General features: G+C 44.5%; 1 protein-coding gene across 2 annotated transcripts in view; it reads left to right on the top strand.

Annotated features, from left to right (window-relative positions):
- KCTD10 (potassium channel tetramerization domain containing 10) overlaps positions 1-13,402 on the top strand; it is a 33,337-nt gene extending 19,935 nt beyond the window's left edge. For both annotated transcript variants that reach the window (XM_082852761.1, XM_082852760.1), the window contains exons 6-7: positions 359-554; positions 10,533-13,402. In XM_082852761.1, the coding sequence (XP_082708887.1) occupies positions 359-554; positions 10,533-10,757 (421 nt within the window). In that variant the 3' untranslated portion in view covers positions 10,758-13,402. The remainder of the gene's footprint in view (positions 1-358; positions 555-10,532) is intronic.

Raw genomic sequence — 13,402 nt, 5'->3', positions numbered from 1 at the left:
CCCGACCTGGTGCCTCTGCCTGCAGACCCCGTGGTTTCAGGATTTCATTCCTGGCTGTTGCACAGCAGGGCGTCCGCCCTAGCTCGCTGGTGAGGAGCGCAGACTTAGAGGCCAGAGCTGTCTTTTTGAGGCTCAGCTCTGCCATTTATTAGTTATTGGCCTCAGCCAGTTCCCTAATTTCTCTGACCCTTGCTTTCCTTTGAGCTTTGGGGACTGTAGTGCCTTCTTCACGGGCTTACTGTGAGGTTGAAAAGGGATGTTGGAGATAATGGGCCCGATGTGTGGAAACACTCCCCCACTAGTGGTGGCTGTTAACACCAGCTTGTAATCAATCACTTTATCAAATGCTCTTTTGCAGCAATTCTGACGACAATATGTTGAAGAACATCGAACTGTTTGATAAGCTATCGCTGCGCTTTAATGGAAGGGTCCTGTTCATAAAGGATGTCATTGGGGACGAAATCTGCTGCTGGTCCTTCTACGGCCAGGGCCGCAAGATCGCTGAAGTCTGCTGTACCTCTATCGTCTACGCCACCGAGAAGAAACAGACCAAGGTAAGGGCCTCCAGAGGACGGTTCTGAGTGGCTAGTCTGAAATCTGTATTTGAAAAACTTCCCTTTCTCCTTGAGCAAAATACACTTCAAAAGGGAAAGGCTCTAAAAATGCTTTCCTTGACTCTTGACTGCTCGTTGTTCAAATATTCATTCTCTTTTGGGCCCTGGAAAGATCCAAATGTAGGCTTGGAAGAACAGAATGGCGTTTCCTTTCTGACACCCAGTAAGTATAGACAGTCATACTGCTCATGGGTTCCTTTTCTGTAAAGGTTGATTCAGACGGGTCCTTGTACCCGTGTGTACCCCGCTGCCTGCATTTTCTCCTCTGTCAACAACGGTCCGACCCCACCTATGCCAGCTCCTTGCCGTCTTCCTCTCGACGCTGTTTCCCACCACACTGGCCCCATCCATCTCACTCATCAGGAGCAGTGCTACCTTCAAGGTCTTGACCTTGGCCTTCTAGTCGTGAGCCCCTACTTCCTTGTCATCTGTCCTCCTCTTACCCACCGACTTGGGCAGCCCTCCACCCTCACGGGGCCCTCTCAGCACTCGTTGTGAATCTGGGTGGCTTCTTCCCAGCATGTGACTCCCTGACTGATCTGGACTCTGGACCCATTTTTATGTCATCCTCTGCAAACCAGTGGACCTGACCTCTCCCTTGGCTTCTGTCTCTGTGCTGTTTTGCAAAGCTAGATCATGCTGCAGAGTGTGGTTAGAGATCTGTTAATTGATATTCACTCCCTTTAGGTTTCTGCTTGCCTACCCTCCTCCTTAGGCTATGTGACTGGGTTGTTTTTGTCTTTTGTTTTCCTCCCTTCTATTTTTTTCTTTTTATTGAAGTATAGTTGATTTATAATGTGTTAATTGCTGTACAGCAGAGTGACTCAGTTATACATATACACATTCTTTTCCATTATGGTTTATCACAGGATATTAAATATAGTTCCCTGTGCTATACAGTAGGACCTTGTTGTTTATCCATCCTATATATACCAGTTTGCATCTGCTAATCCCAAACTCCCAATCCATCCCTCTCCCATTCTATTCTCTGTGTCTATGATTCTGTTTCATAGATAGGTTCATTTGTGTCATAATTTAGATTCCACATATAAGTGATATCATATGGTATTTGTCCTTCTCTTTCTGACCTACTACACTTAGTATGATAATCTCTAGTTGCATACATGTTGCTGCAAATGGCATTATTTCTTTCTTTTTTATGGCTGAATAGTAGTCCATTGTATATATGTACCACATCTTCTTTATCCATTCATCTGTTGATGGACATTTAGGTTGTTTCCATGTCATGGCTATTGTGAATAGTGCTGCTATGAACATAGGGGTGCATGTATCTTTTTTTGAATTATAGTTTTGTCTGGGTATATGCCTGGGGATTGCAGGATCATATGGTAATTCTGTTTTTAGTTTTCTGAGGAAAACCTCTACGCTGTTTTCCACAGTGGCTGCACCAACTTACATTCCTACCAACAGTGTAGGAGGGTTCCCTTTTCTCCACACCCTCTCCAGCATTTGTTATTTGTAGACCTTTTTCTTTTTTTTGAAGGTATTTTATTTAATTTTTTTGTGTTTAATTTTTATTTTATATTGGAGTATAGTTGATTAGCGATGTTGTGTAGACTTTTTAATGATGGCCATTCTGACTGGTGTGAGCATGTAGTTCATTATAGTTTTGATTTGCATTTCTCTAATATTTAGTGATGTTGAGTATCTTTTCATACGCCTATTGGCCTTTGGTATTCTTTGGAGAAATGTCTCTTTAGGTTTTCTGCCCATTTTGCGATTGGTATGTTTGTTTTTTTGTTGTTGAGTTGTATGAGCTGTTTGTATATTTTGGAAATTAAGCTCTTGTTGGTCGCATTATTTGCAAATATTTTCTCCCATCCTGTATGTTGTCTTTTCGTTTTGTTTATGGTTTCCTTTACTGTGCAAAAGCTTGTAAGTTTGATTACGTCCCATTTGTTTATTTTTATTTCTGTTGCCTTGGGAGACTGACCTACATTGGTATGGTTTATGTCAGAGAATGTTTTGCCTATGATCTTTTCTAGGAGGTTTATGGTGTCATATCTTATGTTTAAGTTTTTAAGCCACTTTGAGTTTATTTTTTTGTGTGGTAAGAGGGTGTGTTCTAACTTCATTGATTTACATGTGGCTGTCCAATTTTCCCAACACCGCTTGCTGAAGGGACTTTTTCCCATTGTATATTCTTGCCTCCTTTGTTCAAGATCAATTGACTGTAGGTGTGTGGGTTTATTTCTGGGCTCTCTATACTGTTCCATCGATCCATGTGTCTGTTTCTATGCCAATACCACACTGTTTTGATCACTGTAGCTTCGTAGTATTATCTGAAGTCTGTGATGGTTATGCCCCCTGCTTTGTTCTTTTTTTTCAGGATTGCTTTGGCAATTCTGGGTCTTTTATGGTTCCATGTGAATTTTAGGACTATTTGCTCTAGTTGTGTGAAAAATGTCATGGGTGATTTGATAGGGATCATGTTAAATCTGTAGATTGCTTTAGGTAATATGGCCATTTTAACAATATTAATTCTTCCAACCCAGGAGCATGGGATATCTTTTCATTTCTTTGAATCACCTTCAGTTTCCTTTATTAATGTTTTATAGTTCGCAGCATATAAGTCTTTCACCTCCTTGGTGAGGTTTATTCCTAAGTATTTTATTTGGGGGGTTGTGATTTTAAAAGATATTGATTTTTTTTTACATTCCCTTTCTGATACTTCATTGTTGGTGTGAAGAAATGCAACCAATTTCTGTATGTTAATCTTGTGTCTTGCTACCTTGCTGAATTCATTTACCAGTTCTAGTAGTTTTTGTGTGGAGTCCTTAGGGTTTTTCTGTATATAGTATTATATCATCTAAATATAATGACAGTTTTACCTCTTCCCTTCCAATTTGGATACCTTTTATTTTTTTTTCTTATCTGATTACTGTGTCTAGGACTTCCAATACTATGTTGAATAGAAGTGGTTACAGCGGGCATCCTTGTCTTGTTCTAGATTTTAGCGGGAAGGCTTTCAGCTTTTCACCATTGAGTATTATATTGGCTGTGGGTTTGTCATAAATAGTTTTTACTATTTAGAAATATGTCCCCTCTATACCCACTTTGGTAAGAGTTTTTATCATGAATGGATGTTGCATTTTTGTTAAATGTCTTTTCTGCATCTATTGAGATGATCATGTGGTTTTTGTCTTTTCTTTTGTTTATGTGGTGTATCATGTTGATTTGCATATGTTGAACCATCCTTATGAATTTGGGATGAATCCCACTCGGTTGTGATGTAAGATCTTTTTTATGTGTTGTTGGATTTGGTTTGCTAATATTTTGTTGAGAATTTTTGCACCTGTACCATCAAAGATATTGGCCTGTAATTTTCTTCTTTGGTGGTGTCTTTGTCTGGTTTTGGTATCAGAGTGATGGTGGCTTCATAGAATGTCCTTGGCAATGTTCCCTCCTCTTCAATTTTTTGGAAGAGTTTGAGAAGGATAGGTATAAGTTCTTGTTTGTATGTTTGGTAGAATTTGCCTGTGAAACTGTCTGGTTCTGGACTGTTGTTTATAGGGAGTTTTAAAATTATAGATTCTATTTCAGTTCTATTGATTGGTCTGTTAAAATCATTTATTTCTTCTTGATTCAATTTTGGTGGGCTGTATGTTTCTAGAAACTTGTCCATTTCTTCTAGGTTGTTGAATTTGTTGGCATATAATTGTTCTTAGTATTCCCTTATGGTTTTTTGTATTCCTGTGGTATCAGTTGTTATGTCTCCTTTTTCATTTCTAATTTGTTTGAGTTCTCTCTCTTTTCTTCTTCGTGAGCTTGGCCAGAGGTTTATCAATCTTGTTTATCCTTTCAAAGAACCAGCTCTTGGTTTTATTAATTTTTTTATGTTGTTTTTTAAATCTCTATTTATTTCCCCTCTGATCTTTATTATTTCCTTCCTTCTGGTGACTAGGTTTTGTTTTTTCTTCTTTTTCTAATTCTTTTAAGTGGTAGATTAGGTTGTTTATTTGAGATTTTTCTCGTTTTTTTGAGGAAGGCCTGTATCTCTATGAAGTCCCCTATAAGAACTGCTTTTGCTGCATCCCATAGATTTTGTATGGTTGTGTTTTCATTGTCACTTGTCTCAAGGTATTTTTTAATTTCCTCTTTGATTTCATCATTGACCCATTGGTTTTTTAGTAGCATGTTTAGTCTCCATGTAATTTTTTTTCCTCATTTCTTTTTCTGTGGCTAATTTCTAGTTTCATGCTGTTGTGTCAGAAAAGATGCTTGAGATAATTTCTGTACTCCTAAATTTGTTGAGGCTTGTTTTGTGCCCTAGTATGTGGGTCAATCCTAGAGAATGTTCCATGTGCACTTGAAAAGAATGTGTATTCTGGTTTTTTGGGATGTAATGTCATGAAAATATCAATTAAGTCTAACTGTTCTATTGTATCATTTAGTATTTCTGTGGCCTTATTGAGTCTCTGGAAGATCTGTCCACTGATGTGAGTGGCATGGTAAAGTCTCCTACTGTTGGGTTGGCCAAAAAGTTCATTCAGGTTTTCCTGGAAGATGTCACAGAAAAACGCGAACGAACTTTTTGGCCAACCCAATATTGTATTCCTGTCAATTTTCTCCCTTTATATGTCTGTTAGTATTTGTTTTATGTATTTGGGTGCTCTTATATTAGGGGTATATATGTTGATGAGTATAAAATCCTTTTCTTGTATTGATCCTTTTACCATTATATAGTGTCCTTCTTTATCTTTCTTTATGGACTTTGGTTTAAAGTCTGTTTTTTTTTTGTTGTTGTTTGTTTGTTTGTTTGTTTTGTGGTACACGGGCCTCTCACTGTTGTGGCCTCTCCCGCTGCGGAGCACAGGCTCCGGACGTGCAGGCTCAGTGGCCATGGCTCACGGGCCTAGCCTCTCCGCAGCATGTGGGATCTTCCCGGACCAGGGCACAAACCTGTGTCCCCTGCATTGGCAGGCGGACTCTCAACCACTGCGCCACCAGGGAAGCCCTGGCTCTTGTTTTTTTAATCCAGTCTGCCACTCTGTGTATTTTGACTGGAGCATTTAGTCCATTGACATTTAGGGTAATTATTGATAGATATGTATTTATTGCCATTTTAAACCTTGTTTTCCTGTTGTTTTATATTCTTTGTCCTTTTTCTTTTTGTTTTTCCTTTTGTGGCTTGATGATATTCTTTTGCATTATACTTATGTTCTTTTCATTTTTTGTGAATCTGTTGTATGTTTTTGATTTGTGGTCACCCTGTTTTTCAAGCATGTTAAGCCCTTCCTATATATATTTGCCTTAGACTGGTGGTCATATAGGCTCAAACACATTCTAGGGGGGAAAAAATCTACATTTTCTTACTCTCCTCCCCAACATTTTATGATTTTGATGTCCTCTTTTACATCTTCACGTTCATCCTTTTGCTGTTCATTGTGGTTATCATCACTTTCACAGAAAATACTTTTTTTTTTTTTCGGTACGGGGGCCTCACTGCTGTGGCCTCTCCCATTGCGGAGCACAGGCTCTGGACACGCAGGCTCAGCGGCCATGGCTCATGGGCCCAGCCACTCCGCGGCATGTGGGATCCTCCCAGACCGGGCCACGAACCCATGTCCCCTGCATTGGCAGGTGGACTCTCAATCACTGCAGCACCAGGGAAGCCCGAAAATATTTTGATTTTTTTTTTTTTTTTTTTAATTTGTATAGTGGCTTTTTTTTTTTTTTTTTTTGGGCTGTGTTGAGTCTTTGTTGCTGCTCACGGGCTTTCTCTAGTTGTGGCGATTGGGGGCTACTCTTTGTTGTGGTGTGCGGGCTTCTCATTGTGGTGGCTTCTCGTTGTGGAGCACAGGCTCTAGGCGTGGGGGCATCAGTAGTTGTGGCACATGGGCTCAGTAGTTATGGCTCGCAAGCTCTAGAGCACAGGCTCAGTATTTGTGGCGCATGGGCTTAGTTCTCCATGGCATGTGGGATCTTCCCGGGCCAGGGCTCAAACCCGTGTCCCCTGCATTGGCAGGCGGATTCTCAACCACTGTGCCACCGGGGAAGCCCTCTACTGGCTTTTTTAAGTGATTTATTTTCCAATTGTGATTTTCTCTTTCCTATAGATTTTTACTTCTTTTCTATTTAGAGAAGACCTTTCACTATTTCCTTTAGGATAGGTTTAGTATTGCTATGTTCTTCTATTTTTTCTTGTCTGAGAAAGTCTTTATCTCTCCTTCTATACTAAGTGATAGTCTTACTGGGTAGAGTATCTTAGATTGCAGATTTTTTCCCTTTTAGGACTTTGAATTTATCTTGCCACTCCCTTCTGGCCTGCAATGTTTCCGTAGAGAAATCAGCTGATAGTCTTATTGGGGGGGGGGGGTTCCCTTGTAATTAACTCTGTTTTCCTCTTGCTGCCTTTAGAATCCTCTCTTTAACTTTTGCCATTTTTATTATAATACGTCTTGGTGTAGGTCTTTTTTGGTTTATCTTGTTTGGGACCCTTGAGCTTCCGGTACCTGGGTATGTTTCTTTCTTTAGGTTTGGGAAGTTTTCAGCCATAATTTCTTCAAATACATTTTTGATCCCCTTTACTCTTTCTTTCCCTTCTGGAGTCCCTATTCTGCATAGGTTGGCACACTTTATATTATCCCACAGGTCTCTTAGATTGCTTTCGGTTTTTTTCATTTGGCTTTCTATCTGCTGTCCTGATTGGGTGATTTCCATTATTTTATCTTCCAGATCACTTATTCATTTGCATTATTCATTCTGCTGTTCATTGCCTTTAGCTCAGCTTTCGTCTCTGCAAATGAGTTTTCTAATTTTTTTTGGTTCCTCTTTATAGTTTCTACTTCCTTTTTACAGTACTCTGCATTTCTTTCAATAGCCTTTCTTAATTCCTTTGGTATTTTCATTATTTTCTTTTTGAAATCAGTGCCTATTAGACTGAAGGGGTCTGTTTCACTCTTTGTTCCTTCAAGGGTCCTTTATCTGGGAGTAGTTCTTCTGCTTCTTCATTTTACAGATTTCTCTTTAGAGTTTAGGAGAAACAGTTGTCTGCTGTGGTCTTGGAGGGCTGTTTATATGTGGGGTCATCCCTGTGTAGCTTTTGTGAGTTTAATATATTTGGTGTGAGGGCAGTTTTTAGTATGGATGCCTGTGGCCTTTTTCTTCAGCGTGTGCTGGTCGTTATCCCCTTGACGGGGGTGTGCAGATGCAGTGGCTGATGCCCAGTCCTGGGTTCTTGGTGGCGGCGGGCAGCTCAGGCACCCCCAGAGCACACGGTGGGCATGATGGCATCTCACAGCCACTCCTGGAGTTTGGGCAGGCAGTGGTGGGGGCCCTGCAACCACTCCTTGGGTCCAGGAGGGAGGTGATGGTAGCCTGAAACCACTCCTGGTGTCGGCGGGGGGGGGGGGGGGCGGCGCTGCGACGGCTCCTGGAGCCCATGCAGGTAGTGTCCTGCCCTCTGCAAGCGCACGAACAGAGAAAAAGGCTACAGTGCAGATCCCACCCCTCCCCTCATGCACCCCCCAAACAATGGCGACTGGCCTCTAAGGTGACCCAGGCTTCCCCTGCATACACCCCCAGCTGTGGTCACACTGGATTCCAGCCCCCCGGTCCGTCTGCACAACATGCCAACCCCAGTCCTCTCCCCAGTTTTGATCTCTGAAGCCCGAGTTCCAGCACCAGCCCCCGCCAGCACTGGCAGACTCGTGTGTCAGGCTGGGGAGTGCAGGGCGGCAGCACTGACTGACTGACTGTGCAGTCTTCCGTCTGCTTTGGCTGACGCAAACCAGCTGCTGTTTTCTCCTCTGAGGCTCAAGCTCTCCTGTCCCGGCCCATCTCCCCGCCGGTGAGGGGGCTTCCCAGGGTGCGGGAACCTTTCCTCTTTTTCACAGCTCCTTCCCAGTGACACAGGTCCTGTCCCAATTCCTTTCTCACTTTCTTTTCTTTTCCATTTCCTTTTCTCTTTCTTCCTACCTGGTTTCGTGGAGATTTTCTTGCCCTTTCAGCAGTCTGAGGTCTTCTGCCAGTGTTCAGTAGATATTCTGTGAGAATCATTCCACATGTAGATATATTTTTGCTGTATTTGTGGGGGAAGGTAAGGTTCATGTCCTACTATTCTACCATCTTGATTGTGCTTTTTTTTTTTTTTAAATCATCCCATACACTGTGTCATTTCCTTTTCAACCTATCTGGGGAAATCTGATGACCAGGGACACATGCAGCAGCTCATGCCTCTAGTCACCTTCATACAGATCTGTAGGCCACCTGCTCGGGTTATTATCCTTACTGCAGTCCCAGGAGCCCACAGCTCTGTGATGCTAGAGCAGCCTCAAAGGCAAAATGCAAATGAGAGAAAATCAGACCACAAAGTAGAAACCAGAGTTAAAAATCTTTTTTTAACTTCTTTTTTCTTTTTTTAAAAGGGTACATGTTTTTTTTGTTTGTTTATTTTTGGCTGCACTGAGTCTTTGTTGCTGCGTTCAGGCTTTCTTTAGTTGCAGCAAGCAGGGGCTACTCTTTGTTGCGGTGCGCGGGCTTCTCATTGTGGTGGCTTCTCGTTGTGGAGCATGGGCTCTAGGCACACGGGCTTCAGTAGTTGTGGCATGCGGGCTCAGTAGTTATGGCTCGTGGGCTTAGTTGCTCCATGGCATGTGGGATCTTCCCGGACCAGGGATTGAACTCGTGTCCCCTGCATTGGCAGGTGGATTCTCAAGCACTGTGCCACCAGGGAAGCCCTTTTTTTTTTTTTTTTTAACTTCTTAGAACATCTGGTTCATTAGTATGTAGAATGTATCCTAAAAGGTATGTATTGTTGTAAGGTAGCCAGGAAGGGAAAAACACTTGCTTTTTTTTCCTTTCAAAGATAGTGGGGGAACCAGAATTATTCACTTTTCCTCCTATGTTAACAAGACATGCCTCTTTTCTTTAGGGCTGTGAATTCCACCTGTAACTAGACTCTCCATTTTGTCATAGTTTGGTTTTTTATATACATGGATTGCCTCTGCCCTTGGATATTCAAAAGCTAATCATCATATTGATTAAACTTTAAAATAGTGACTTTACGTTTTTAGAGCTTAACAGCGAGCAAAGGCACTGAGAGACCTCGTGGTCGGATCCCCACTGTGTATAGATTCCTGGACGGGTTCCAGAGTGAGCCTGTGCTCATGTTCGTGCAGCTGGTTAGTGGTGGAGCCGGGCTGGAGGCCAGAGCCCCTCTCCTGGCTCCCTTCGCTCTGCCTCTTGTCCCTCAGGGCTCCTTCCTTTTTCCAGGGAGTTGGTGTTGGGATGACTGCCCCTTCAGGGACAGTTTCCTCTCCTTCTATCCCACACTTCCGGGACCTGTGCTTTCGAGCTGACACTCATGGTTCGTTGTCTCCCGTAACTGCACAGATGTTCCACTTGGGTCTTTGCATAATCGGTATCTTCCCTGGCAGAACATTTGAAGTGCTTTACCAGTTCTTACTGATTGCCTGGGACCCACCTCTAGTTCACGGCACCTGACCCCGAAGGGCAGTAAGTGCACGCAGCGCTTTACTGAGTGGGAGGGATTGTGTCCATTTTATGCGGGTCCCCAGCTGGTGCCTGTTCAGAAAGGATGCTGCTTTAAGGTGTGGAATGCCTCGTGTACAAGGGTGCAGCCCTGATTGTTAGAAGTAACACACTGGGAATGATGTAAATGTCCAAAGGAAGGCAAACTTCCAAAGGGGGCAGAGAGGGCAGGGAGATCTGTTTCACTGTATCCCTTTTGTCTCTCGTGAATGTAGCGCCATGTGTAAGTGTTGCGTATTGACAATAAAAACTGCTTTAAACATAATAACGACGGTCTTACGGAGTCGTAGGGGCCTGGTGTAGACAGATGGCCCTGCTCAGAAGTCCTGGGTGGTGGCAGAGCTGGTGGGGTGGGGGATTTGAGAGGCTAATGTACCTGCCTTGTGTTTTGTGGCGCTACAGGTGGAGTTCCCTGAAGCCCGAATCTATGAGGAGACCCTGAATATTTTGCTGTATGAGGCCCAGGATGGCCGGGGACCCGACAACGCACTCCTGGAGGCCACGGGTGGGGCGGCCGGACGCTCCCACCACCTGGACGAGGACGAGGAGCGGGAGCGGGAGCGGATCGAGCGCGTGCGGCGGATCCACATCAAGCGCCCGGACGACCGGGCCCACCTCCACCAGTGAGCGGGCAGGGGCCCCGCCTGCACCCCGCCCGCCCTGCTCCTCCCCGCTGTGCACTCAGATTCCCCGAGAGCTCCCGGGCCTCCCGCTGCCCCCGCGTCCGGAGAGACTGCATAAAAAGCCAGATGACGATTTTGGTATTTCTCGACCAGGTGAATGGATTGTCTTTACCCAGGTGAACACACCCCTGCCAGTGAACAAGCTGGGTCCAAGGTCTCTGCTTTCCTGAGAATCCGAGAAGCACTGGAGCCAGGCTTTCCTGGGTCTGGAGGAAGAGGATGAGTGGGTGTGGTGTGTGTGTGAGAACTTGTCTGCGGTATTTATTTCTGTGGGTGTTGACTGCCTCTTTGAGCTTCTTGGGTCGCCTTTCCTCCACGGTTCAGTTTGTCAACTCCGAAACGGGTCCTGTAGTCGGTGGTCACCAGCGGTGTCTGCGAGCTCAGTGTTTGCTAACTCCACCCCAGCACCCTGGCCCCATTCCCGTGCCCGGCACAGGCTCCACGGCTTTGCGAACAGCCCGTCCCGCCTCGGGCATCGATCCTAGAGCTTGTTGGTGAAGGACCACAGCTCTTAGCAGTGGAGATACCACCTGGGGGTTCCTGCCTCTCAGCCGCTGTTCCTAGTGTGGCTCTGGATGCCCAGCTCCGTTGAAGGGGCAGGCCTGTTGCCCCTTCTGCTGATCTGTGGTCTGGTGCTTGTTGGGACCCTGCAGGGTCTGGCCGAGAGCAGAGCTGCCCCTTCCTCTGCCCTCCTTGTTGACCCACTCCATTCCGGGAAGGCTGCCTGGCCTGCTTATGGGCATAGCGTACAAACCACTGCCCGGTGGGCTCCATTCCTTCCTCTTTGGCCTTATGCCCCGTTAAGCGGCGCTTACTGCCCCCAGCGGATGCCCTGCCCTTTGCTTAGAAGAAATTAAACATGGCCCCAGACTCTTTTCTGGCGTCCAGACAGGACCACTGCTCACGCCAGCAGCCTCAGGACGGTTCACCTGCTGTCAACGCAGCCGTCGCCTGGAGATCCCTTCCTGTCTCTGATCCTTACACAGTGTGGAGTGGCCATCGGTGAGCAGACGGAGAGGACGTGCAGATCCTTTTGGGTCCGGTCAGTGTGCATGTTCATGTTTGTTTAAGGGACGTGTGCGATTGTGGATGAGGATGTGTGCCCATGGCGCCTGGGTGGCCCGCGCTGGAGCCCTGCTGTCTGCACGGCGCTCGTGTGGGACGGACGTTCTTGGTTACCTACCTCCCCGTCTCCGCGCCCGCCCGTGACACACAGAGGGAGTGGTGACAAATGTGGGTGGTTGAGACTAGGCTGGTAGAGTAGTTCCAAGGAGATTCGGATGTGTGTAAGGTATGGATGGGTTTTGCCTGCTATTCAAGGGAAACATTACCATTTTATACCAAAGGTATTAACACGGGCAGCCTTTGATACAGTGCATTCGAACAAAACGAGTTTATATTTTGAAATGGTTTTTACAGCTTAGACTTTGTACACCCTGCCCTACTTGTGACAGTTGTATGCCTTTATTTTGTATCCAGCAGCAAAGCCTACAATAAAACTTTAAAACAATCATGACCCAACCTAAAAATCATGTATCGGGTAGATGCTTTTTAAACTGTTGTGTGGGAAACTTTCATATTAGGCCATTTGGATTTTATTAAGTGCTAAGGATGGGAGGGGAGGGGGCTTAAATAATGTTTTGTAAATATTTTATACTGTTTGTTTTAAACACCAACCCTGCTGTTTGGGTTGAACTTTTTTAGAAAGTTAAAGTGAATGTCAGTTCTGATGTTTTCTATAGGAATGGAAAAGCCATCATGTAAGTTCTGTTTTTCAAATGTTTACGTGAAGAGTAACTAACTTTGTGGAACAGTCTGATTAGTTGGGGCTTCTACACCTTATGACCAAATGTTTCTGGCCGTCTCTCTACTTTCACATTTCCTTCAACTTCGCACTTGTAGTTTGGAGTCTTTGCTTCCCTGGGATATGAACAAGTTCACGAAACATTCCATGGTGAGTGATACTGTTAGTTGCATACAGCTGTGAGCTGACAATGACAAAGCGTTGGCTAGTCCAGGCTCTGTTATCAAACATATTCTACAAAGAAGTGATTTCTTATGTGAGCACTAAGGGCAACAAAAGTCAATATTTGTATTTAAGAACCATCCAAGTAAAAACAAACACTGGCCTAAGATTTGGTGAAGAGCTAAGTTTTATTACACTGTAATAACTTACAATGGAAAAAGCAGAACAGCTTTGGGTCCCTCGTATTGAGGCTTTTTTTCAAATAAGTCATCTGATTGTGGTGACTGGGGACCTTGCCTCTCCATCGTCCTCCTGTAGTGGCTTAGCAGGGCGGTCGCTGTGCAGGTACCCTGGCCCTCCCTCTGGAATGTGTGTTTTCTAGGGCTCCACCCAGGGTCACTGTAACACGTGTGTGTCACTAACCTTTCTGTCTCTTTGTGCCATGGAAAAAAACACTATGAGCTTCAGAAGTAGTCACTGTGTGTTGTACAAGCATCTGTGGACATATGTAAAATAAAAGTTATATAACGCTTCTACTTAAATCTGTTTTTCTGGGTCTTTTCAGAAACGCCCAGCACAGTCCAGCCACTGAACTGAAGTGCAGTTCACAGGAAAGAGAGCAG

This window comes from Leucopleurus acutus (genome assembly GCF_964270905.1).
Source record: "Leucopleurus acutus genome assembly, chromosome: 13".
NCBI lineage: Eukaryota > Metazoa > Chordata > Mammalia > Artiodactyla > Delphinidae > Leucopleurus > Leucopleurus acutus.
This window is presented reverse-complemented; position numbering and strand designations above follow the sequence as displayed.